Source organism: Tripterygium wilfordii, chromosome 8, assembly GCF_013401445.1.
Source record: "Tripterygium wilfordii isolate XIE 37 chromosome 8, ASM1340144v1, whole genome shotgun sequence".
Taxonomy (NCBI): domain Eukaryota; kingdom Viridiplantae; phylum Streptophyta; class Magnoliopsida; order Celastrales; family Celastraceae; genus Tripterygium; species Tripterygium wilfordii.
Window position 1 is genome coordinate 4014823 of NC_052239.1, and position 26341 is coordinate 4041163.

General features: G+C 36.6%; 4 protein-coding genes and 1 non-coding gene across 5 annotated transcripts; 3 read left to right on the forward strand and 2 right to left on the reverse strand.

Annotated features, from left to right (window-relative positions):
- Window positions 1-925: 925 nt before the first annotated feature.
- On the forward strand, window positions 926-2663 carry LOC120003554 (glutathione S-transferase T3-like). Its single transcript, XM_038852572.1, has 6 exons — window positions 926-1183; window positions 1603-1794; window positions 1837-2159; window positions 2241-2344; window positions 2438-2534; window positions 2624-2663. The coding sequence occupies exons 1-6, from the start codon at window positions 926-928 to the stop codon at window positions 2661-2663; spliced, it is 1014 nt and encodes a 337-aa protein (XP_038708500.1).
- A 463-nt stretch (window positions 2664-3126) lies between these two features.
- On the reverse strand, window positions 3127-4038 carry LOC120003555 (putative nuclease HARBI1). The gene has a single exon (XM_038852573.1). The coding sequence runs from the start codon at window positions 4036-4038 to the stop codon at window positions 3127-3129; it is 912 nt and encodes a 303-aa protein (XP_038708501.1).
- A 3705-nt stretch (window positions 4039-7743) lies between these two features.
- On the forward strand, window positions 7744-13102 carry LOC120004131 (protein trichome birefringence-like 13). Its single transcript, XM_038853388.1, has 6 exons — window positions 7744-8268; window positions 8978-9155; window positions 10491-10631; window positions 10966-11086; window positions 11999-12133; window positions 12276-13102. The coding sequence occupies exons 1-6, from the start codon at window positions 7827-7829 to the stop codon at window positions 12534-12536; spliced, it is 1278 nt and encodes a 425-aa protein (XP_038709316.1). The 5' UTR covers window positions 7744-7826; the 3' UTR covers window positions 12537-13102.
- Window positions 13103-19757: 6655 nt separating this feature from the next.
- LOC120004132 lies at window positions 19758-22017 on the reverse strand. The gene is made up of 5 exons (XM_038853389.1): window positions 21796-22017; window positions 21614-21709; window positions 20560-20630; window positions 20399-20461; window positions 19758-20297 (listed from the first exon to the last, which is right to left on the reverse strand). The coding sequence occupies exons 1-5, from the start codon at window positions 21860-21862 to the stop codon at window positions 20019-20021; spliced, it is 576 nt and encodes a 191-aa protein (XP_038709317.1). The 5' UTR covers window positions 21863-22017; the 3' UTR covers window positions 19758-20018.
- A 2894-nt stretch (window positions 22018-24911) lies between these two features.
- Window positions 24912-25081, forward strand: LOC120004688. Its single transcript, XR_005469605.1, has one exon. It is a non-coding gene; the product is annotated as a U1 spliceosomal RNA (small nuclear RNA).
- Window positions 25082-26341: the final 1260 nt, after the last annotated feature.

Below are 26341 nucleotides of genomic sequence, written 5' to 3' on the forward strand. Positions count from 1 at the left end.
GCCTTTCAAAACTTGCTCTGTTGCAAGCAGTATTGTTCTATATCTTTGCATGTGGTGTAAATGCAAGATATATTGATAATTTGGTTTCGAATATTGTGGGTATGTGATCTTCTTAACATTTTTAGATATAACTGAATAAGGAAGAAGTTAAGATACATTTGTATCATTTTACTTCAAATCAAAGAGATCATCCTTAACTCCATAACCATATTTTGTTCATCTCATAATATGATTTTGGGAATTTCGAGTCCCTTTAAGAGCAATTGTTTTCTTTTATTACATATTGAAATCATTTAATTTATCTATTTTTTTTACTATGTATATATTTGTCTATTTATCAGGTTATATTATGAAAGCAAAGTGGTAAATATCTATTTCATTAGAGCTGGATATGTGGAGCTTTTTCTTTCTGTGATTGTAATCAACTCTACCATTTTCGTTGCCTTGCCAAGTAATCTCATCACACTTTTATGTTCATTTTCTGTAACTCTATATGAAATTAGGTTTCATTTTATGTCATTTTTGTCTCACCCCAGATCTTCAGGTACTCTTATATTAATTTAAGATGAACAACAATAACGATTCCAACTCACAAACTCCTCCAAACCACCCAGCACCAGACCCAACCCCAATTTGGAATTCCATTTTCCAAATGGTACAATCGGGCATAGACCTAAGGGTTTTTGCTAGCAATCCAGCAATGGTACAAACCTTGCTACACAATTAACAACATTATCTAAATCCCCCACTTGTTGAACTATCCGCACCAACACCTACCCCAATTAGTACTCAAAGTCAGCCTACCACAATCCCTTCTCAAGTCAAATCCACACCTTCAGTTCAAACCGTATCAGGGCCATCGAAACGTACAAAAAAAAGTAGGACTCAGAATGATGAAAGAACTCCGCGGCCTCCTAACTGGAAGATGGAGGAGGATATTGATTTGTGCAAATCTTGGGTCAAGATTAGTACTGACCCAACTGTTGGGACAAGTCAAGACAAGGTTTCATTTTGGTTGAGAGTTTGGGAGGCTTTTGTGAGCAGAAGAGATGGGGATATGTCTAGAAATGAGCAAGCTTGTAAAAGTAGATGGGGTCTCTTTCACCCTTGGGTTACTAAATGGACAGCCATATGGAAACAAAGCATGGAGTTCAAACCTAGTGGGTTCACCATACAAGATCAGGTAATGATTTTCTTATTTAGGGTGTTGCCAGTTTCAATTACTTTATCGAAAGTGTTCCTGTTATGTGATGCTTTTTTGTATTCCTTATGTTCTTCCATAATATAATATAGATTGTTAATGTGATGTGCTGGATATTTTTTTTTCCTATTTTAGTCAATGCTATGATATACATTGTGTATGTTACGTGCTGGATTATTCAAATATATATGTTAGTCAATGCTATAATCTACATTGTGAATTTTATGTTTAGGATTTTGAAATTTCTTATGTTACTCAATTCTTTAATATACATTGTGAATGTTATGTTCGGGATTTGTTGTAATTTCTATGTTACTCAATTCTATAATACACCTTCTGAATGTGATGTCCTGCATTTTATTTGATGCACTTATTTGATTATATGAAATTTTCATGAGCAGTCTGCTAGATCACTGTTCCTACGTACATATAAGCAAAACTTCAAGTATGAGCATTGTTGGCTGATTCTCAGGGACTGCTACAAATGGCAGATGTATAACGCAGATAGTAAAGCTGGTCATGAACTAGGTATGAAGAAGAATGCCACATGTGAGGATCCTATGGCAATGAATGATTTTGGCGTTAACCAGGGGGTTCGTCTGGGTTGAATGTAAATCAAACCCCCCCTGTTTGAGACACCAGTGAGTATCCCTCATGGCACTACTGTAAATGATGATGATTCTCCTTTCCAAGCATCCAATGGCGATGATGCTAATGTAATTGAAAGACCAACTGGCTCCAAATCTGCTAAGAGTGCTTGGCTACGGAAGAGGGGTGGAAAGACTGACTCTTCTGGTTCTATGAGTGATAGTATCAATGTTGGATTTAAGGGGATGATGGAGAACCACCACCGTAACTGGAGCAGCTATATGCGAAGCATGGAAAATCATAGGCTTAAAAAAGAGGAAGAGGACCGACGTTGGGATGCTGAAGAGAGGGAGAAATATGATGAGGATAGGTTATTGTCTATGGTTGCTAAGAAGTCCATGATTTATAAAAACAGGGCAACCATCAGTTCAACGCTAATCAATACATGAAGACAACTTCGAGCATTCAATCAATCTAATCCCATGAATTCTGATGAGCTCGAGGAGTACGAACAACTTAAACAGCTTGTTCAAGATCTAGAATCTCAGCTTGAAGGTACAAATTATCATATAATAATTTATATGTGATTACTTGGTTGTGCAAATCTTTCAATTTTTTTCTTTTTCTTTCATAATTGTGTATTGTAAGAACTTCAACAAGTGGATACGATCGAGCCTGTGAGTCCTTCGCGTGTTGCTGGTGGGTGTGGAAAGCGTGCTGCTACATCAGACGTTGCACGCAGGAGGTACATAGTTTGCAAACATGATAGTACAAATCTACTATGATTTTGTTAAATATTACACACAAGCTTTATTAAAAAAAATGTTCATGTAGGTTCAACGATGAAGATTGGCTGGATTTATCAAGTGGCTGATTTGGCTATGCTTGTTGATCAAGTGGATGGGTACTTCACTATTGAAGTTGGTTTTCTGTACCTGTTGTTTGCTAAAATAATAAGTAGGTTATGATTGTTATGTTTAGGATTTCTTATCAATGATGGATATCTGTTTATTTTATTTAAAATATTGTAGTTTCATTTGGATTGATTTAGAGGTAATGTATGGGACATGGGACATGTTTAAGATTATATTGTACCACTATGTTCTTACATTTGCTTAAATTTTTCCTACATGCCGCATACATGATGAAGCTATCCAGTATACTACAATTAACCTTCTATATTTAAAACGTTTGGAGCGATGACAGTTTAAACACATTTGCACCTTGCTTCTAAGAGTGGATGAGGTATATTACAAGAAACTGAGATTCAACGTGGACAACGTTAAAGGAAATTACATTACAATCCTCTTATGTAGGATTCACTAATTGATGGGTCATTATACGTCAATGCTACCATACATTTGCCTTATGTGAGCCATTAAATCTTTTCTCAACTTTGTATTACTTTGTTGGTCGCTTATTTGTTCCACGCGCATATGAATGTAGTGTGAGAGAACAGTAGGGGATGTGATCTGATTGATCGAGGACACATTGTCATCGAGGGGAGGTACCCATGGATCAATGTCAATGTGCCTCTCGTCCTCAATGGTCATATTATGAAGAATAATGCATGTCATCATAATTCTTCTGAGATCTGCTGTGTCGTAGAACGTAACTGGTCCTCGGGTGATGCCCCACCTTGCCTGTAAGACACCAAAAGCACGTTCGACATCCTTATGAACGCATTCTTGTGCTTTCGCGAAGACTTTCTCCTGTGCAGTATGCGGGTGGCTTATAGATCGCATTAGTGTCGCATATTGTGGGTATATTCCACCGGTTAGATAGTACGGTGTATGATGAACATGGCCGTTGATGATGAATTGCTCGGTGGGCGTATGGCCTCGGATGAATTCATTAAAAATATGTGAATGACGCAGAACAGTGAGATCGTTATGTGATCCAGCTATATCGAAAAAAGCATGCCAAATCCATAAGTCATAAGATGCCATAGCTTCTAAAATCAACGTAGGTATACCCACGTGTCCTGTGAATTGCCCTTGCCATCCCACCGGGCAACCGCGCCATTCCCAGTGCATACAATCGAGGGAGCCCAACATTCCGGGGAAATCGTGAAGTGCATTTTCGTTCATAAGTCGTTGAGTGTCATACATATTTGGTGTTCTTAGATACTGCTCCGTGTAAAGTTGTATAGTGTTCTTGCAAAACTTTAACAATGCTTCTTTTGCAGTGGACTCTTCAATCTTTATGAATTCATCCAATCTATTCACTGGACCACCATATACCACCATATACCAATAATCAAAAGGCTGCTGTCATTTTTTGTTTGGCTGAAAAACCAAGCAGTCCCGTGCAATCAGGTCGACGATGAAAATATGTATCATTTATGGCTAGATCATCTTCGATTATGAGAAATAACTCACGGCGCATACGAAATCTTCGTCGAAAGAAATGTGGTGGATAAGTGCAATCAGGTGTAAAGTAATCACGCACAAGATCTTCGTGAGATGTTTCTCGGTTTCTGTGGATTGTGATGCGTGACCTTGGTTGAATTGATGCGGCAGCCACAAGTGCGGAAAGCATCTCGCTAATATGTTGATGATCTTGAAGCGCATATGCATGCAAGACTGCCAATCCTTCATCAATTTCATCGGCTTCATGATTCTTGCGTCTTCAATGGGCTAGCCTCCATCGTCTCCTAAAGGAGTTGTCCGCCATTTCTGGAATGAAGGGAAGTTAATCGGATATTTTTGTGTGTAAAACAAATTGGGCAGATGATGAACATATATGTGTATACATACATACATATATATATATATATATATATATATATGTATAAGAGTGTATGCATGTACTTGAATCCCGTGAACCGTCCACCTTTCCTTGTGCATATGCATAGGTCTGAATGTTGTTTGTCTTGCATAAATAATTGAACAATTCAACTGTGCACTTGTGTTTCATTTCTTATATTTATATAGCATGTATAGATATAAATTGTAAAACTATGCACTTGTGTTTCATTTCTTATATTTAAATAGTATTACCTTTGGTCAAGAATGCATCAGTATTATAGTGTGTATATATATATATAGGACAATGCTAGAGACCCCCAAAATTTGACCCCCAAAAGTCCCCCAAATCTATGTGGCATTAAAATAACCATTGATTAAAAACACACATGTAGGGCCCACTTCACATCTAACACTCCACATTAAATGAGGGTCTTTTGAGGGTCACTTTTTGGGGGTCTCAAGCATTATTCATATATATATATATATATATATATATCAAAAATTCTCCTATGTGGACCAACTTTGTGGACTTGTTTTTCAACCATAGATGTGGTGGGTCCCATAATAAATGTGTGGCCCCCACTTATGTTGTGTTTTATTACAACCATTGGATTTTGGTCCACAAAGTTAGTCCACACTTTTTGGTCCACATAGGAGAATTCCTCATATATATATATGTATATGTATATAAAGTCTACATGGTTAACGTTTCCCTCCACTTATTATATGTAGGGCTCGGCATCGGTCAGGGTCGGCCCAGAAATCTAAGCCCAAGCTTGGCCTGGGCCCTATTTTGATAATCGGGTTTCGGGCCGGGCTTGGCTCTCAAAATGAGGCCCGGGCCCCCTAAGACTCAGGTCTTTGGTCTGGGCGAGTTGGGCCTCGAGCCTTAGGGTCGGACCGGTCCCGAATTTTATATACGCAGACAGTGCATGCACTGTCTGCATATGTGTTTATATATATACACACACAGACAGTGCACACTGTACTGTCTGTGTGTGTGTATAAATATGTAAATATATACATATTATATATATATATATATATAATATGTATATTGTCTAGTCGGGCTCGGGCCTGGACCGGGCCAAAATTAGATCGAGGTGTCAGGCTTCGGGCTGAGACTAGCCCCAAAAAAGGAATTCAGGCTCGGTCTAATTTCAAGTCGGGCTGGGTCTGGACCCACGGGCCAAATGGTGACCCCTAATTATATGCATATATATGATTACAATTGAAACCATTATTGAGAATGGGAGATAGCCTGATTGGTCAGGTTGTCTGCCCAAGACCTTGAGGTCCAGGGTTCTATTCTCATCAGGGGGTTTGGGATTTGGGTAATTTTTCATCTGCTGTGGTGGCTTTCATGCACTTCGGGCATGGCTTAGCGTGTGTGTGGCCTGTGGGCCTTTCAAAAAAAAAGGCTTTGCGTGTGTGTGGTGATCGATACTTTTTATTGCAAGAAATACTTGCAACTCAATACCGACGGGTTTATCCCAATCGCAAGTGTACGTGCCAATGACAGTATAATAGTGAATGGGGTCGAATCCACGAGGACTGTATTAATTACCAACTATAACTACTAACAATAATGTAAATTAAATTCAGATGCTTCTAATATTAACTAGCAATAAAATTTAGATAAATATCAATGGATGAAAAACTAGCTTGGGTTTGGCTTGCCAACTACCTCCACCTATGCACACAGATTAATATGCAATCACACAATTTAAAAGTTTAACAATGTCAATTGAAAGGCCTTGGTCCAGCTGCAGTCAATTAGATTTCCCTAAACAACGATCCTGACTTTGGTCCAGTTGCAAGATCTTTTCTTATCAAAGGAGTCTTGGTTGGTCTATCCTAAGAGTTTCCTAAGACAAGCATAAGCACTAGGAAATCGACAGTTGCACAATCTAGGATAATGGTCTATTACCCAATCAATTATGCCCTATGTTCCCAAAACTTGGATCTTACGCAAGTTCTTGTTACTTCGTCAAACACCGGGTCATGGTCAGCCGAATATGTTTAACTAACAATTCCTAAAATTATGATGTTGATCAGGCATGCATAACAATAGGAAATAAACAATCAATCCAGAGAACAAAGAATTAAACTTAGTCTGATTGTCAATTAAATTTGTGCACAAGGTTTATGATAGAAGAATTACCAAACCCTAGCTAGAAAAGAGTTTAGCTACACATGCTCATAATTAAAACAGTATAAATACTCATAGACAATGTTCAAATCAATGAGAAATTGAAGTTTTGTTGAAATCTGCTGAAGAAATTGATATGCCCAGCTTGATATTGCTTCTTCTCCTTCTTGCCGCCGCCCTCTCTTCAATATTAAGTCTTCAGCTGCGCACCGAAAGAGAGTCCGCCCCTTTTTTTCTCAGCTTAACACGCCTTATATAGTCTTCAGCAAGCCCTAAACTGGCCCATCTATCCTTGCCACGTCAGCAACTTAATCACACAAGTCTGATTCCCGCGATCTGCGGCCGCAACAAGTTGCCAAACAGGTCACAAATTCCGTCTAATGCCAGCTTTATCCTTCTGTAAAACCTGTCATAAAAATACCAATATGGGCAGTATGTTTGCACTAAATATCATAGAAAAATAGTAATTTTAAGCCCGTAAAAGTAGGTGTATTTTACACCCAACATGTGGCCTATGGGCCTTTCAAAAAAAAAAAAAAAAAATTGAAACCATTGTTTTCCATCATTGTAGAGATTCAATATCCCTTCCTTGTCATATCATATATGCACATATCCCTAGGTTTTTTGTTGGCCCAATCTCCCCTCCACCATTTGGAGGGCTTATTTACTAGGTCAGCAAAAATGTTGACTTGATCCCACCTCTATTACATAAAAAATCAAGTCAAATACGTATTTTAATACAACTACATCAGTAAAACACATCTTTTAATACAACCACATCAGTAAAACACAAATTTCTATACACTTTCTCTTTCCACCTAAGATGGAGGCCAATAACATTTCATTCCTCCATATTATCCACAACAAAACTACATCAAAACACCAAATATCAATACATTCACATCAGCAAAACACTTCTCTCAATACAATCACATAAACAGAACAAAACACATTTTACAATACAATCACATCAACAAAAACAATATCTTTGTGGCCCAATAACAGATCACCATTCCAAAGTGTCCTGAGTGCGATGGGACAAGCAAAAATGAGAGGGAAGAGTACAATAGTATAGATGTGGCTCATTGAATCATGGCAGCAGAGGAGGACCCAATAGAGGAGAAGGAATGCTAAGATGCGCCGGAACTCACCACCGGCATCCTCCATGGCCACCGGCAAAGATCACCGCCTTCTTCACCACCAGAATTCCAAAAGAAAGTTCTCACTCGTACCCTTACTCTCTCTCCTCTGCTTCGCCTCCATATTCCTCGCCCTCTCTCTCTTCAGAAAAGCCTCAATCCCTTCCCACTCCCGGGGAATCTCCCGCTTCAGATCCGACCCAAATGCCGCGCTCCAGTCCTGCGATTTCTCGGATGGGACGTGGATCTACGATCCGGACGCCACTCCCCAGAGGTACGACAACACTTGCAAGGAGATTTTCAAGGGATGGAATTGCATTGCCAGTAACAAATCTAACGCTAGAGAACTTATCAAGTGGAAGTGGAAGCCAAAGCAATGTGATCTTCATCCTTTTGATCCCGTTATGTTTTTGGAGAAATATAGAGACACTAGCATTGGTATTTTCTCTTCTCTTCCGAATTTTTATGTGTTTATATAAATGACTGTGTTAGTGCAAGTGAATTGTGTAATTAGCCGTCGTTTTCTTGCTGAGGAGCTGTCAGAAAGTTAAGGCAAGCGTATACCCTGAAAATTTATGGAGATACCGTAAAAGTTAAGGACTGATATCTTTGCTGAGAAAATGTATATGGAAAACCAAAATTTTCTTATAGATAATTTGTAATATGGGACTTGCAATGAACTTAGCCGAACTGACAACTTTTGTCTGAATTTTTCTCAGTTTTTCAAAAGTTATGCGTGCTTAGTGTTCAAAAATGTTATGATTGCTTTGATATTGGAAGTTGATCATTCTCAAAAACTGTAGAAGAGTAAAGTCTTTGTTCATCAAAATAAAATGATTTAGAAGGATGTCTCTTGTAAAATATAGTAAATTTTGAGCCCAGCAGCACATGCCCTTTCAACACCTGGGAAGGCCGTAGAAAATATGGTAAAAAATATAGAGATATTGTTTCCATTTGTCTAAAACTTCTTTTTGGGGGAGGGCTCAGCTCCTTACTCGCTCTGTCTCATGTCTCCCTTTCCCTGCTAGTTAGAAATCTCAAGTGAATCCTTTTTACTTATAATTTTTCCGGAGCAAAATCTGTTTGCATGATCATTCAGTTTGAAATTTCATGTTATATGTAGACCTTATGAATTTCAATAGTGCAGGGTTTATTGGCGATTCCCTGAACAGAAATATGTTTGTCTCTCTCTTCTGTACTCTGAAACGTGTGACCAGTGAAGTGAAAAAGTGGCGTCCAGCTGGCTCTGACCATGGGTTTACATTTCTTCATTATAACCTCACTATTGCATATCATCGGACAAATCTATTGGTGCGATATGGTAGGTAAGCTTTGTCTCCTGTGGGATTGGCATTGAAAAATGCTGATGATTTTTACTTGTGGGAAAATTTGCTGCTTTCTTTTGTTATATGCAAGATATTAATTCTATGCGGTATCTTTTTCGAGTTTATCAACCTGTTTCTATACCGAAGATCTACAACTGGGGGAGCTTAGGAAACCTGCTAATTATTCATAGATTGCCATATGCTGGCTACTTGTTATATCCATCCTCCTGCAATGGAAGTAGGGCATCAGTGGGCAGATCGAGTCTAGCTTTGTAGGTTTAGGCTGAGCTTTTTCTGCTTTAAAAATCTAGCTAGTTCATGAAAAAATATCTGAGCCAGAGATCAAGCATAAGTTTGAGCTATGGCTCTACTGAAAGCTAGATGAAGATCTAATATGAGGTTTTATGAACCAATTTAGTTGACTTAGTATAATTGTATAAAGAAGCCAAAATATATATTGCTATAACATGCATAATTTATATCTTATGTATAGTTTCATAGGTAAGATCAATATGTATGAAGTATATCAAGAGTTCAAGACTTTTGAGCCCCTGGGTTGAGCACTTGAGCTTTCAAGGATCAAGCTTGGTTTGACTCATTGATTAACAAATACAGCTTTTGAGGTAGCCCTTCACAGATACTTCCGTTTTCTCTCCATATCAAAAAGAAGGATATACAACTATCTTTTCTGGGAGCCTTTAGTGTGACAGATGATGGATCTTTGTTTTATTTTCAAGAGGAACTTTGCATTAAAGAAAATAAATGTGATGGTAATGAGATATTATGCATTTGGCCTATCATGTGAAGTTGTGAACAACAGTAACATTATATATTTATATTGGATGGGCTAATAAATCAGTTTCTTTTACAAATTATATCTTACCAAATTACAAAAGACAAGAGGCTGATTGTTTTGTAGTATTGATGGACTGATATTTCCTCCTTAGATTCCGTTTCACGAGTTAGCTTGGGTGAAACTATCCATGATGGCTCTTGTGTTATCTTTTGTATGTGCTTCAATTCTGAGCCAGAAGGCTAGGGTTTTATTATGATTATCACTTGATGTGTGCTTAAAATCTTAACCAGTAAGGCATCTAGGTCTGGTATAGCAACAATTTACTTTTCTTTTTGTTCATAGATTTTGTCCGTATATATTATCGTCTTGCCAGGGGTCATAGAGGCATAATATGGCAAACAGATATTTGTAATCCACTCATGTTCTTGGATACTGTTCGAATTTTTTATGATTAGGTTCCACATTTACTACATGAATTAAGATATTCCCGTACTTAAGTTGCATTTAATGTGGGCTTGGTTCAATCATGCTTAATGCAGGTGGTCCGCTAACAGTAACGATGCGGAGTTGGAGTCTCTTGGATATAAGGAGGGTTTTAGAGTTGACATTGATGTTGCTGAAGGCACATGGGCAGAGGCTCCAAGCTTCCATGACATTTTAATCTTCAATACAGGACACTGGTAAAAACATCTTCTTTTCTAATGCAGTAGAGACCATCTTTTGTTTTCATGAAGACTGCTGATTAAAATTTTCTCGATGGCTGACGTATGTTGTTCACATGATTTTCTCAAATGCTGAATAGATATCAGAAGTGATGTTAGGTTAGCTGCTTTTGTCTCTGCCAAGTGACATGATTATGTTTAATTTACAATACAATCAATGTTTGCAAATGCTGTTGTTTCTGGTCTCTTTTTCATTGGATCTTGTCTTTGGTTTCCTCTTTTAACTTGGACAAATTGTAATTAACGAGAGCATATTTTGACTCTTTATCTGGCTTCTATGTCTTGTTGGTAGGTGGTGGGCTCCTTCAAAATTTGACCCTTTAAAGTCTCCCATGCTTTTCTTTGAAAATGGTCATCCTGTTATCCCTCCATTGCATCCTCATGCAGGCCTGGATAAAGTTTTGATGCACATGGTATGACATTGAACATTTTGCTCTCTAAAAACTCTGAATAGCATAATGAGAGGACCTTTGAACTTGTGATCCTGCGACACTTTGTAAGCCTGAAATATGTTGAATTCGAGAAGAAAACTTGCTTGTTCACCTTAGTCCATATGCCTTAGTACTTTGCGCTGTTGCACATGTGGATTTTCTGTACTTCTCTATTTAATGTGGAGAATACAGGTCATTCAAGAATTTATAGTCTTCGTGCTTTAGCTGTAAGCTGTGTATTAAAGAAAGAGGTTCAACAGATGGTGCTCCCAGTTCTGTTTCGAGCTCAAAAGTCATAATAATCATACACTGATGACAGACTTCTATGTTAATTTAAAATTAATTGGTAATGTTATGCAAAGTACTCATTTACAACTGGAATTATACCATGTAAAGGATTTGGTAGGGAATGATGCTTGTGTGTCCATCCATGTAGGCAAGAAAATTGTACTGGCTCATAAACATTGAATGACAGACTTTTCAGTCTAAAATATTCTGTATATTATGATAAACTGAATTTCTAAGGAATTGATTAGAGATCTGGAACCATTTCCATTATATTTACTTTTTATCTACTTTTTTCAACTCGATGATACAATCATCAATCCAGGGGTAGGATAGAATTGTCTCTAGGATCAACTTGGAAGTAATTATTTGTTTTAGGGAATAAGTACTCCAGGATTTAGATTGGTATTTGACAAGCGAATCCTGTTATACTTCATTGGCACTCTGAAAAGTTGAGTGGAACTACACTGAATTGTGACTTAGACAAAACTAGTGTTGGGTTGAAGCAAAATAATAAAATGTCAACTGATTCTGCCTTGTTTTTTTTTTCCTGTACTGACTAGTTAATCATGTGTATTTGCTCCCATTTCATCTGTGATTTCATGATAGGTAACATATGTAGAAAAAAGAGCTCGACCAAGTACAGTCAAATTTTTCCGCACACAATCACCAAGACATTTCGAAGGAGGTGATTGGGACCAAGGTGGTTCTTGCCAACAGCTGCAGCCGTTATTGCCTGAGCAAGTGCGTTGTGTTTTATGATACATGTGTTTTCTTATACATGAACTGCTTTAAATAATCAAATCTGAGCAGCCTCATGAATGCTGCTTAACTTCTGCTGCATATTTTGGTTAGGAATCACCTCTTGATTTTATTTCCCCTTCAGGTTGAAGAACTATTCTCTCTAAAGAATAATGGAACGAATGTGGAGGCGCGTATTGTGAACCAACACCTTTACAAAGCCCTTGAAGGCTCGAATTTTCATATTTTAGACATAACCCGCATGAGTGAGTTGAGAGCTGATGCTCATCCATCAACAGCTGGTGGAAAGAAACACGATGATTGCATGCACTGGTGCTTACCTGGAGTCACTGATACTTGGAATGACTTGTTCATAGCTCATCTGAATCTTAAGGTCAGAAATTGATGATGTATTTGGATTGATTTACCTCCGAAATTGGTATCTGATTGATTGTAGTAGTTGTTGCTTAGTTTGGTTTGCAAATGTTGATGGCCTCACTACTGTTCATTACTTCGATGCCTTGGGCATATTTCCATCCAGTTGAAAGAGCAGAATATGGCCTTATTTCGTTTAGGCCTTACAGTCCCCAAATAATACCTCCTTGAATCATTTGCCACTAAAAGTTGGGTATATCGTATGATGTGGATCCAAATAGCACCCAGGGGATCCCAATTGAAGAAATGAATCGCGTATGGAAGAAACATTGGTATTGGTTGCGTTTTGTGGACAATGCTGACGAATTACGCCAATGGAGGCCTTGAGATGGGGAAGGGAAACTATGGTCCTTGAGTTTGTGGGATGGAAGCTGCTGGCATTAGTTTATCTACTTATGTTTTTAATCTATTTTTTTAGTTTATAATTTGGAAAAACTTTTCAAGTCTTAGCTTTTTAGTATTTGTGGGGAATCTGTGATGTCAACAGTTTATGATAGGCCTAATTTGATGGCAGAAAGATTTGTATGTTGTGTATAATCCTCATATGCTTCTGTTGAGCTTGAAATATTATGACAGTAAGATGTAGCTTTGAGTCCAGGGTGGATCCAGAAAATGGTTTGAGGGGGGCATGGTTGATGGTGGAGTGACAAATTAATAGGAGGGAGAAAAAATTGACGGGGGTTCGGGGGCTTTTTTTTAGTGCTTAATATTGATATGGTAACAAAAAATAGTCAAAAGAAATCCATTTATTAATATGAGGATGAAGTATTATAATTTAATTTCCAACTCCAAGAGACCACGTCTCTAAGACTCCAATCATACATACAAAAAAACTACTAAATAAAGTGTTTACAATTGATCTCGTTGAGTTCTCATCTTTTGAAAATTTTCCATGATTGTTTCTTTATCAATTTCATCAAAAATTGCTCTCAATAAAGATAACAAAGCTATCATTGATCATTCATTCGATTGTGCAATCTATTCTTGATGATATTCATGGTCGAAAATGCTCTTTCGATCGAAGCAGTAGCAACTGGTAAGATCAAAGCCATTGTCAAGAGCAAATATACCAAAGGATAAACTTTGTTTCTTCCAATTTCTATCATTTTGCTAGCAAGCTCACCAATCCCACTCAAGTTTGCAAAATAAATACTGAAGCGCATATCAACAATGTAAGTATCAAGTTGATCACTAAGCATTCACATGTCAAAATGGGAGAATTCTTTTGAATAATATTCAGCTCGCCGGAGTAGTCTTTTCTTATCAAAATGAGAGAATGAATTAGATGGAATCAAACAACTCAAGACATACCTAAAGTGCCAAGACACAATTTACAATTCAGCAATTCCACAAACAAGATTCTGAGAGTGAAAGATATAAAGATGTAAGTAAAATTTAAAATATACAATGCCCTGCAACTGCAAACTATAATCGAGATGCCTTTTTAACTAAAATTCATTCCCAAATAAATTTATATCTTTTACAATAAACAAACTAGGCAATTCATGCTATCTGAGATCCCAAAAAAAAATTTTAAAAAAAAAACCCTAAAATAACACAACCAATCAATTAACTTCAATTCAGTTTTTTTCCCCCCTAAAAAAAAGAGTGTACCTACTAGTACACCTTTCTCAATTCAACTCCAAATAATGGATTTCATGCTTTCCACTTTAGTTGCCATGATGCCATCTCTCCTTTTGTCCCCCAATAGAGATCCGACGAAGAATGACAGAAATTTATAATTTATTAAAAGAATATAACAATAGAAAAAAATTACCTGAATAAAAATAGAGATCATTAAATTCAGATGGAGATTACTAGACTAGATGCCGCAAGTTCTTGTGATTCAACTCTTTATCGTATAAGGTTTAGGGGAACTGGGGAAGAGGCGTAAAACTGATTTCTTCTCTTTACGAGATACGGTATATTCTTTACTTTGTATGAGCTGGTTTAGAGGAAAGAATTGAGTCAATTAGGGCTTATATTATGTTAAATTTAAATGGGATTACTCTTAGATATGGATATGTCATGATATACTAGTAATTTTTTTTCAAAATTTCAGGGTGGGCTAGGCTAACATTGGCTCCACCCCTGGTCACCATATATGATTTTCCAAATACTCTGAGGTCGGTATCCGAAAACGATGGCCTAGTACAAGAGACAGAAGCTCAATAAATCTGGACAGGCCATAGCTTGTCCACAATGCAACCAGTTTGCTTGCACACGGCTGCCGCTGCCCTTCGGGCACGCCTCCTACGTTTACCACTCAGCAAGTGGTTTAGCGCAGCTGAGCAGTCCAACTAGGGTTCAGCGCAAAAATGGGTGGTGGTTCGTTACTTGCAACTATATATATATATATATATATATATGATGATCCACCAGGGAACTTGCATTGACATGCGTCCCTACTACACAGTCTAATAAGCTTGTTCTTGTACTACAAAGATAAAAACTATAAGTAAAACACAGAATAAAAACTAAAGTTGTAATTTTTATTTATGCTTGGAATTTCAGTAAACTAATAGTTGTATTTATTTTTTTTAATAAGCTAAACTAATAGTAGTATTGATTTAGTGGAACTACAAACAAAATGAGAGTAAGGAGAACACAAACAAAACCATCAAGAACTATGAAGCAGCAGCTCAAACCTATATATATATATATAATTTATAAGCTACAGAGAGCCAGAGGAAACTAATCAAGGTGTACAAAAAAGCACCACCGCCAAGGAAGACAGGGTTATTAAATCGTCTGTCAACAATAAAACATCCTCTTCTACTTGTAGGGATGTTCTTGTTTCATAAACATATGATGATGATGACGACGACGAGGCCGACTCTTCTCTATCTGCTCTTCCATCTGAATCTTTTGCTTTCTCTCTCAAACCCATTTTAGGTGTTCTCGGTTCTGCTATGTGGATTACCTGTATTTGGTCAGTGGAGGTGTTCTCTCTGTGTGATTTTTGTTCAGACGCCATTTTTTATTTTTCTTCCTTCTATGCCAACTTTCATGAGAGGGAGAAAGAAGCAGCAGTATATATATATAAGTGTTAATAAGGACCGCATTAGTAGTAGTTCCAGAAGATGCACATGAGTTCATGAATTCCACATGGTTGACACGTGCTACATCATCGGCTGTCACGGAGGCGACACATGGCAGTCATTTGTCTAGGCATGCAATTACCAACTTCTGATAGGGATGGTAGGAGCTCCAATTTTAGCTTCAATTCTTTATCAAAATCATGAATTAAAAAGTGTGATTGATATTTTGGTGTTCATAATATTAGAATAAAATAGATTTTGGAAAAAAAATTTAAACATTAAATTCTAAATCATAAACCCTAGATTCTAACCTCTAAATCCTAAATGCTAAAAATTAAGCCCTAAACCCTAAACTCTAAACTCTAAACCCTAAACAGCAATTCCTAACTCTTAAACTCTAGCATGTCATTTTTTTCATGATTTAACATGATTTTTGATAGAGAATTAGAGTTAAAATTGAAGCCAGGAATTGGAGTCCCTTACATCCCCTTCTCGTATCCTCGCATGTATTGGAGAGTTTAAATGAGAGTAACTTGATAATTATGATATATAACAGACTAACTAAATTAGTCATCCTTTACCTGTCGTACTTATGAACTAATTTAGTCATCATTTGTCATCTATAGTACTATGTGTCGTATATTCCATGATCAAGAAGTTTATTACGACATGTAGACAGTACTTATGAAAATTTATTAGCTTGTATGTGACAAACTAATTTACTAATTACGACATGTAGTACTTATGAATTAATTTAGTCATCATCATTTGTCAGATCAATTATACACATTCCAAATAATGATGGTTTCTTGAAATTAAGAAATAAAACAAGGGGTGAGGATAATATGATCAATAAAAAAAATTCTTAAATAATTTGTCCTTAATAGAATAAATCTTATCCACTTATGCATCTTATGGGATGAAAAAAATTAGAGTGGATCTATTGGAATAAAGGTTTGATTTGAGGGACATATTACTTATGAACCCATTATATTTATATTAATTAGGGAGATAAACACTATTTAATGTATCTTATTAGGTGGGGAGATAAACTCTAATTTAATATTATCGTGGAATATTGTAGAGGATAGAATCTACAATCAACGATTTATATCATTGAGCCACCAGTAACTTATATTCTGGACAGAAGAATCAAGATAAGAACGTTGCACCGGTGTGGTACTTGCCAAGGACACTCCGACGCTCAAGTTAGAATGATAATCCAAGGCCCTTTTTGAGCAATAATCAAATATTAACGCAATGAATGTAAATGAGCCCGGACTGTGGTTCAAAGATGGGGATCAAGATCGTATCAAAAATAGAATGCCAATGAGGAAAAGGTCGCTCGAAAAAGAAGCCACTGACTATCTTCTGGGAAACACGCTCGAAGCTTAGGAAGAATCAGAATTAGCCCAAAGAAGAGAGAGATCGCCTGTCTTGGCCGGCTTTTGTTATTTATATCCTCCTACTCCAGACACACATCTGGGCCCTCCCCCTTCGATCTTTGCTAGGTTCCCGTTAGAAACAAACCCAGCTTTTCTTATGACTTTGCTTTGACCCTTATGGCGCTACTCTATGATGGGACACGGGATGGCTCTAAGTGTCAAAAGCTACACCCGTTGTGCCAGCAGGTAAGTTGAGGATATCTTCTTGTGTCAAAGTCAAGTCACTCAGATCGCTTCCTACAACACTCCAAATACGTACATGCGTTTACACAACGTGAAAGTCGGAAGGTTAAAGAACTAGATCATGGTAATCTCAAGTCGAAGAGAAGGTAGCATCCTTCTAGGTTTTGACGTTCTTTCAGGTCTTCGATTATCGAAGACACGTGTCTTCGACAACATCGCTCTGGTTGAATCTGAACTGGGCTTCTACTGTTGCTAGGCTTGTGCTGTTTTTTGCCATTACAAATATCGAATTGATCCTCTCTCTAAAAACTTTTCTTTGACCTCTCTCTTATTGGCATTTATGTATAAATCTAGTATAAAAGTTATATGCTATTGAATCACGTCATCTTATAAGTTTTGAAAAGGGTTGTTATTGTAATGGTTACCATTATTATACCGATTACGATAGTAACTAAAAAAATGATACTGTTATAGTTATCGATAAGTTGATATACCGACCGATCGGTAACGGTAAACTGATAATTGATAAATTTATCAATTCTTATAACCCCTTGCTTGTTACTGTTACATCTTTCCAAAAAAAAAAAGATTGCCCAATGAATTGTTTATTACTTTGAAGTACCATGAATGTATGTTTGTGTTTGCGGTCTATATTTGTAAATCGTGAACTCATGACATAAAGAATCATAATTTTTTGTGTTTTTATATTATTGTTTTGAAGTATTATTAATGTGTTTTTATATTTGCGGTCTATATTTGTGAATCATGAACCTATGATATAACAAACCCTGATTTTTTTTGGTGTTTTTGTGATGAGGCATCATAATCAACATGGGATTGAATTGAGCGTTAGCTTTATTTCAATTAGGCTGTGATTGTTTTAGTTTATTTTATTACGATTTTGCCATTATGAACCTATGCCTATAAATAGGATATGTTACGGTTGTTTCTGGGCACCTTTATTCATACTTCTATACAAAGTACGGCTATTAGCTTTGCCAAACTCTTTGAATTTAAAGATTCTAGTCTTCAATCTTGTCGTCTTTCAAGGATTTGATTGTGTTAGAATCCTATATTTTGCTACACGCTGCATCATTTTGTATTATTGATTTGAAGTATTATTAATGTATTTCTGTATTTGCAGCTTATTCGTGAACTCATGATATAAAGAACAAAAAAAATTCAGAAGTGCTACCCCTTGACCTCGTATCACTTTTTGTGTCCCTAATGACCTCAATTCTTGGGTCCGCCACTCTTTAGGAGTTTAAACCACTAAATATTAGAGAGCAAGCTCATAATGAGACTTTTTTACTCTAAACATTCAACAATGACTAGTATAAGTTTCCACAAGAAATATGTTTCCTTCTCAGTTGAAACCTTGTATTCATGTTTGAGATACACTAATCTCAATGGTGTATGCTTGATTTTTAATAAACTAATTAATAGATGCTTAGTTTTTAATAAATTAATCAGTGAATAGTACACACTTGTCATGAGTGGAAGGAAGGAGAATGCTTACGTGGCCTCAGAGAAAACTCATATTGCACCCTCTAAGCTTTTATGTTAAGTTATAACACTGATGATAAAGGTAAACTCTACATGTAACTCTAAGGGTTTGCTTGGATTGATATTTTAGAAATAAGGAGGGAAGTGTACCTTCACATTACTTGAATTGTAGGAGAGAGTTAAGTGGGGTGAAGAAGGGAGAGTTCCCCCCACTTGGGGCTTGCTTGGATTAAAATTTTAGAGAGCTAAGTGAGGAGGGTTAAGGAGTGATGAGAAACTTCACCTTGCTTGAATTGTTAAAGAGAGAGTTAAGTGGAGTGAAGAAACAGGAAGTTCCCCCTCCCTTTACTCTCCAACTCAACATTTTGTAACCTCCCAATTTAGAGGGTTGTGAGATAAGAGAAAAGTTTGTTTATTATTTCCTAAATCATCCATAAAATTTTTTTCATACATTTCAACTTTAATAAGGGCATTTTTGTAACTCACACATCTTAAACTCTCTTTAACTCTCATCAAAACTAAATCTCTTAAACTCCCCTTAACTCTTATCAAAACTAACTTCTATCCAAGTAAAGGTGAGTTAAGATAGTCTCCTCCCATAACTCGCCCTTTATGAATTCTACTCTACTCTTCATTTTTAAATCCAAACAAAGCCTTAACTCTCCGACTATACATTTTATAATGCCTCAATTTAAAGAGTTTGTAAGGTGAGAAAAAAATTTATTTATTATTTCCACAATTATCCATAAAAGTTTTTCACATTTCAACTTTAATAAGTGTATTTTTTCTAACTCAAATATCTTTTAACTCTTTAATTCTACTTTCTATCCAAGTGAGGGTAAATCAAAATAGTCCCTCTCCAATAATTCCCCCTCACTTAACTCTCCCTCCATCAACTTTACACTACTCTTCATTTTTCAATCCAAACAATGCCTAAATGCTAATAGTCTATCTTTTAGAGTCAAAAGTGAAGCATACCTGATAAGTTGAACTATTAACACAAGTTACCCTTCAAAATGCAGTCACAAACAACTCTTTATCACCGTAAGTCCCTCTCTCATAGGCAAAAAGTAATCAAGAAAATACCGACAAAAGGAATATATAATACATACAACATTGGCGTTACAAAATTATATAGAAGTTGTCTGAACGGGAAAAAATAAAGGACTTTAGACTCTTCTAGGGACGGTTAAACATTTGGTAGAAACCACACACTTGGTTTCCCACAACTGCACCTCAATTTATCGCCTTACTCGCAAGCAGAACCTGACTAGCTTTTCATGAAAGTTCAACAATCCTTGGCCGCTTCTTGGACTTCTTCTTGCCCATTGTTTCATTCACTTCATTTTCTATAGAATCGATTTTTTTGCGCTCGTCAGGAAAGCATGTTTTTTCATCATCATCATCATTGTCACTGTCATCCTCGCTACTACTATCATCTGATTCTGTTTCACTACTATCAGGCAAAGTAATCACCGGTTGATTACCAGAAATTGCAGACTCGGCAGCTGCTACAGCATCAGGGTTGTGGAGATCAGCTATACCCAGCATCAAATCCTGTCATTAAGTTGCATCCAAAATCATTAGTTGGCAATGGCTACTTGAGCTATAATTATTTTCTATCCTAATAATGGAGATAAAGAGAGACCCTAGATTACCATTTCTATGATTTCAGACTCATTCCCGGTCAGCGCTTCTATATCATAGTCCACAGATTTATCCTATATGTCCATAAGAGTGAACCAAGTTCAGAGACGGACAAAAAATGTAGGGATTTGGATACACAAACTAGGTTTTATTAAATGATGAATATCCAAACCTGAGCATTTAGCTCCAAACTTCTATTAGCTTCTGATATTACTCCTAAGAAATCTTTTACTTTCCCCAAAACTGCATTATGAAACAAAGTCAGCAACAGTTACAAAATAAACAAAAGTTTCATTACTTTCCATTATCGTATGAAACACATTGTCATACTCTAATCAAAGACAACAATTATACATGTAAAAACGATAATAACCACTAAAGACATTGTATGACACATTGATTTTCCTTTCATTTACAGGATTTTCAATCATCCTCCAAACCAAATACTTGAAGTAACAGCTGTTAATATGAGAGATCAGAGGACAGCAAAGCCAACTCCTTGAAACGAGTTCAATTACAGGCTGGCCAAGCACACACTACAGCTTGTAACTTTATATTATATCAAATAATAACTCCACGAGAACTCGATAACAATCCCAGCAAAAACAATCGGAACAAGTGAACATTTGAGACAAGAATTTCCAAGGTTTTCCAATCCACCAATCAATATATGAGTATATGTTTACAAATCCCCTCTTTTTAACATTCTAATGTATTTCAATATACTTCCATTGCATAACCCATGTCATATATTCTCTTTTACGGCAACCATAAGCCAAAAAAAAACACTATGTAGCCAACATGTCAGCCTCTAAGTCCAACTCTCTAAGAAGAGTCTTGGTGACCAGATTAACCAATTGCACAGAAGCACTAGAATTACGCATAGCAAAAATTCGGATAAAACAATCTAGCCCTTGACATGAGAATCAAAGCAGAGAATTATGAAATCAATCTCAAAGTCACTCAAATAACACATTAATTAGACATACAAATACGCATCTTCCAAAATCTGTCTCCTTTCTCAGAAACTTCATTCTTTACACACCCCAATTTGTTCAACTTCATAAAAAAGGTAGCATTAGAAATGATCTTCAAAGCAAACATTAAAAAAAAAAACCCAGAAAGAATTTTCCACTTCATATGATAAAAAACAGAATTTAAAAGTCGAAAAATCGTAACTGATGAAAATTGCATCAAAGAAGTCAAAGTCGGGCGAAAGTTGAAACCTTGGCTTTGGGGAACAGGAGCAGTAACTGGCTTCTTGTCAAGATTAGGCTTCCCATCTTGAGCGCAGTCTTTCTTACAGACAAGAAGTGTTGATTCTTCACAAAGATAAAAAATTTATACAGAGAATTAGCTAACCAATTCAAAAAAATTAAAACCCACAATAAAGTAAGAGGTAGAATACCAATAGTAGATGCTGCTGATAAATTCTTGTGCTCGAAGGAGAGCAGGTCCTTGCTTGTACGCCCCATCTGCTACTCCCCGTCTGTCCGAGTGAGCAGGGTTATCCCAGGAGAGCACAAACCTTAAACCGAGTCTGTGATCCAAGGATCGAAAGGGTAGACCTAAAACGATTCCCTTTCGTTTGTACAATTACTGAATTACCAACTAAAAGAAAATATCAAAATATATTTTCGACAGAAGCACTTTCTGAAGCAATACGGAACAGAAAATGACATTTAACTCATGATAACTTTATTCTATTTTTATTGTTCAAAATTTATTATTTTAATATATATTTTATTATTTTTAAAGTAAAGTTTATAATTTATTAATTTAGTTCTGAATTCATTGTTTTTGAAATTCTATTGAAAAATACAATGGAATTAAGATTCATCCGATAAAATTCGTTGACAATGGATCTTCTTAGAAAGAGTTTTATGCACTAATTTCGAATATGTAATTTTTTTAAAAAATTTAATATGTATTTTGATAGTTAAAATATTTTGAAATTTCGTTTAAGATACTTGGATTATATATCATGAACTACCACTATATAGACTATTTGGCACTATTGATACGGAACGGTGTCGTTCAGTGCTCATTCTATTCATTTTATAACTAGTTCCCATTTTATTTTCGCTTTACCTTTTCATCTTTTTCTTTTTTGTTCGATTTCCTTTAAATAATTTTCTTTTTTTCCCAATTCGATAACTCTTTGTAATTATATGAGAAATTAGTCCCAAATTTTCTGACGATATGATTGATTTCCTCGACTAGGAGGAAATGAATGTAAATTTGATGCAATGGAGCTGCTTGATTGTAGGAATTGTTACTATGAGATTCTCCACTAATTAGATCATTAAGCCTTAGTTTGGTAGCCCTCAGAAACTAAGGAAGGAGTTGTATAGGATTGCAAACACATTTGGAATCAACTTCCAACAATGTTATACATTCTTTTTCTGTATTGTGGTTTCAAAATTTGTGGTGTTAATTTAGCTGGAACATGCTCAAAATGTTGCATTTTTCACCCTGTACTGTAGTTAACATTTTCAATGCCCTAACTTTGATGGACTTTTTGATGTGTTATGTCATCTTAATGCCATTTTTTTTATGAAATACCGTTGACGTTGAGAAATATGCTTCACATTGGAATTGAACCTTTGACACATATGTCTAATTGAGTCGATTATCAACCAAGCCACCTCTCATTGGCATCTCAATGCCAGTTGGTAGCTCACAATATTTATTATTTTCTAGGAAGCATGCGTAATGATTTTTTCAGATTTATGAATTCATTACTTGTTTTTGACACTTGAGATACATTTAAAGTGTGTTTGGATTGAGGGATTTCGAGGGAATGGAAGAGAAGAGAAAAGAAATGAAGCTTCCTTCCAATTCTCTTGTTTGAATAGTTTAGAAAAAAATTAAGGAGAGGGATTTAGAAGGAATTGGAGGGAAGATTTTATTAAATTTTTTGTCAAAATTCTTCTTTCTCAAAATGGAGTCATTTGCAGGGAAGGGATGACTTGTCAAGCTATTTATATGTCAAAAACTTATTTTACCTTTGTACATAACACTCTAACTGTCTATCATAAAAAATAAGGATAAATTAGTAAATTAAACTAATTTTCTTTCCTTCCATTTTTATCTATCCAAACATGAGAGAGGAAAAATTATTATTCCTTTCATTCTCTTCCCTCCCCTCCCCCCCTTCTCTTCCCTTCCCCCCAAATCCTCAATCCAAACACACTCTTAGGAAAATGTAAGGTTTGGCAATTTCAATAAAACAATCATGTTGATATGGTCACCGAGTAGAACCTGAAGATCAGAAGTCGTCAAGGTAAAACTTGTTCTGTAGATTCTGTTGTTGCTTGGTCTCTCCTTCTGGTTGATCTACCAAACGAAGCCCTCCCATGATAAGAAGAAGGAATATGATGAAGACTCTGGCTCTTCTGCTGTAAATGGGACTGCAGATTCTATTCAACATGAGGCCGTTGATTCTTCGCTTGCCGAAGATATTAAAGACATACGTGTAAATTTGGACTTGTTGCCAGATAGTACGACAGGAGAAAATAACGTTGAAGATGTTGCATCAGAATGAGAACCCTACAGGAAAATACCAACTGCCTCAGAATTCCAAGGAGACTTCGCCACCCTAGGTGCCTGGTTGATGTTTTGACCCCAACTTGGCATCAGGGCGCCCCAATTTCTCGTTGTGGCGGAACAATTCATGGATGTGCATATTTGAGAATCCAGGTCTCCAGAAATTGTGCCATCATTGCAGCATTAAATCCTTCTTTGGAACAAAGATGAACTTTTTTTTCCTTTCCTGCTTGTTTGTTTTGTTTGTAAGCCATATTTTTTGTACTTGTTCTTCTGTCGATGTTGGAAATGTTAGCAAGGAAATCAATTTGTACAGCGAGCTTATTTTATGATCCCACATCGGCTAAACATGCATGTTCGAAAGAGAAGCGAGATACCAATTGGGCCTTGGGACTTTTGTGAAACATACTTATCTGGACAAGGTCAATGGGTGATCAAGAAGGCCCATGATGTAAACCCAGGCCCAAGTCCAGCAATAGGATTCAGGCCTAACTAACCCACTAGAAAATCAGCTTGCTAGTGTTAGGTTTGCCCACACCTATATACTGTAACTTGGCACCTGAAACCACTGATGTGGGGTTCACATCATTCTCACCCACTACGACACGCCACTGCTACCCCTCCGAGCCTCGACTGACACGTGTTTTCGAAACCTGCTCTGATGTAATCTAATGTAAACCCAGGCCCAAGCCCAGCAATGGGATCCAAGCCTAACTAACGAACTAGAAAACCGGCTTGCTAGTGTTAGGTTTGCCCACACCTACATACTGCAACTTGGCACCTGAAACCATCGATGTGGGATTCACATCATTCTCACCACTACGACACGCCACTGCTACCCCTCCGGGCCCTGGTTGACACGAGTTTTCGAAACCTGCTCAGATGTAAACCCAGGCCCAAGCCCAACAATAGGATCCAAGCCTAACTAACCCACTAGAAAACCGGCTTGCTAGTGTTAGGTTTGCCCACACCTATATACTGCAACTTGGCACCTGAAACCACCGATGTGGGATTCACATCAGCCCATGGCCTAGGTAAATGACTTCTATTGCACTTTGGAGGGGCGCTGCCCTAAGGTCTCCCCCAATGTGGGAGCCTATGTCATAATTTGTGAAAGTGGGGGCCTGCGTCTGCATGGCCCCTATCTAATCTATTTCAAGTTACATTTTTTCTGTCTTTCAAATAAAGTTGCAACTGGTTGAAGGAAAAATGCTGAGCTTTTTTCTATGTCGAAAGGACAATGTTAGAGACCCTCAAAAGTCTCTCAAATCTATGTGGCATTAAAATAATCATTGATTAAAAACACACATGTAGGACCCACTTCACATCCAACACTCCACATTAAAATGGGGGTCACTTTTTGAGGGTCTCAAATATTATCCATGTCGAAAAGCCCTTTTGTTAAAACCCCTGCAGGCTACCGAGTCTGTAATGTTGTAATTTGGAAAAGAAACCCTTTCGGTTTAATTAAACTGAGAAACTAGTGAGATTTGGTAATGGCATTACATCTTATGATAACTTCTCCTTCTCATTATCAAATATTGATGTTAAATCAACTAGTGAGAATTCTTTCTTTTTAATATCTATCATATGTTGTCTTGAACGATGTGTTTCAGCTTATTTGTCTTTGTTACTTGCTCTGTGTCTCCAACCATTTAAGCAAAAAAATCAGCTTTCACACTATTTCTTCTCGAGTTTTGGTATAGGTTTTCCTCACAAAGGCATATGTATTCAAAGCAATCGAAAACAAAGAGAAAAGAAGAACATGAGATTTTACGTGGTTTGATAAGAGTGCTTACGTCCACAGAGTTATAGCTTATTTTCACTATAAGAAATCCAATTGTACAATTGAGCTAGCGTTTTCCCTTTTATAGCCGACTACCTAAGTACCCAAAAAATAAAATTGTACCCCATACTAAAAATAACCAACACTCATCCATTTTACCCCCATACAATTCCACTTTTTTAGAGCTAACATGTGTAAACTGTAAAGTAATTTTTTCTAATATGAACTACTTTATTTAACAAAATTTGTACTATCTTTATGTCAACTTTCCCATCATGTTCTTGTTGATTTTGCTTTTGACATTGTCTTCTTTTTATCCTTAAGGCACTCTTTTACGTGTGCAAGTAACTAGTGAGATTTGGTATCAATAGCATTACATCTTGTGATAACTTCTCCTACTCACCATCAAATATTGGTGAGAATTCTTTCTTTTTATTATTTGTCATAGTCTTAAGGGCTAATTATACTTTTCGTCATCGAAATATAGAAGTTGTTACACTTTTAGCAACCAACTCCTATATTTCGCGATGAAAAATATAATTAACCCTAGCTTTGACACTAATTCTATTCGAGTTTTGTTATAGGTTTGTCAATGGCATATGTATTCATACAATCAAAA

What these genes read in the sequence shown, in the direction of transcription:
- LOC120003554 (XM_038852572.1), top strand. Translation starts at nt 926, where the DNA reads ATGGAGGAGGATATTGATTTGTGCAAATCTTGGGTCAAGATTAGTACT. An exon ending in ATTTTGGCGTTAACCAGGGG is followed by an intron (nt 1,795 to 1,836) that starts GTTCGTCTGGGT and finishes CCCCTGTTTGAG; the next exon opens with ACACCAGTGAGTATCCCTCA. An exon ending in TCTAGAATCTCAGCTTGAAG is followed by an intron (nt 2,345 to 2,437) that starts GTACAAATTATC and finishes GTGTATTGTAAG; the next exon opens with AACTTCAACAAGTGGATACG.
- LOC120003555 (XM_038852573.1), bottom strand. Translation starts at nt 4,038, where the DNA reads ATGGTGGTATATGGTGGTCCAGTGAATAGATTGGATGAATTCATAAAG.
- LOC120004131 (XM_038853388.1), top strand. Translation starts at nt 7,827, where the DNA reads ATGCGCCGGAACTCACCACCGGCATCCTCCATGGCCACCGGCAAAGAT. An exon ending in ATATAGAGACACTAGCATTG is followed by an intron (nt 8,269 to 8,977) that starts GTATTTTCTCTT and finishes TCAATAGTGCAG; the next exon opens with GGTTTATTGGCGATTCCCTG. An exon ending in AGCCGTTATTGCCTGAGCAA is followed by an intron (nt 12,134 to 12,275) that starts GTGCGTTGTGTT and finishes TTTCCCCTTCAG; the next exon opens with GTTGAAGAACTATTCTCTCT.
- LOC120004132 (XM_038853389.1), bottom strand. Translation starts at nt 21,862, where the DNA reads ATGGGGCGTACAAGCAAGGACCTGCTCTCCTTCGAGCACAAGAATTTA. An exon ending in TCCTGTTCCCCAAAGCCAAG is followed by an intron (nt 20,631 to 21,613) that starts GTTTCAACTTTC and finishes TTCATAATGCAG; the next exon opens with TTTTGGGGAAAGTAAAAGAT. An exon ending in AGTCTGAAATCATAGAAATG is followed by an intron (nt 20,298 to 20,398) that starts GTAATCTAGGGT and finishes ACTTAATGACAG; the next exon opens with GATTTGATGCTGGGTATAGC.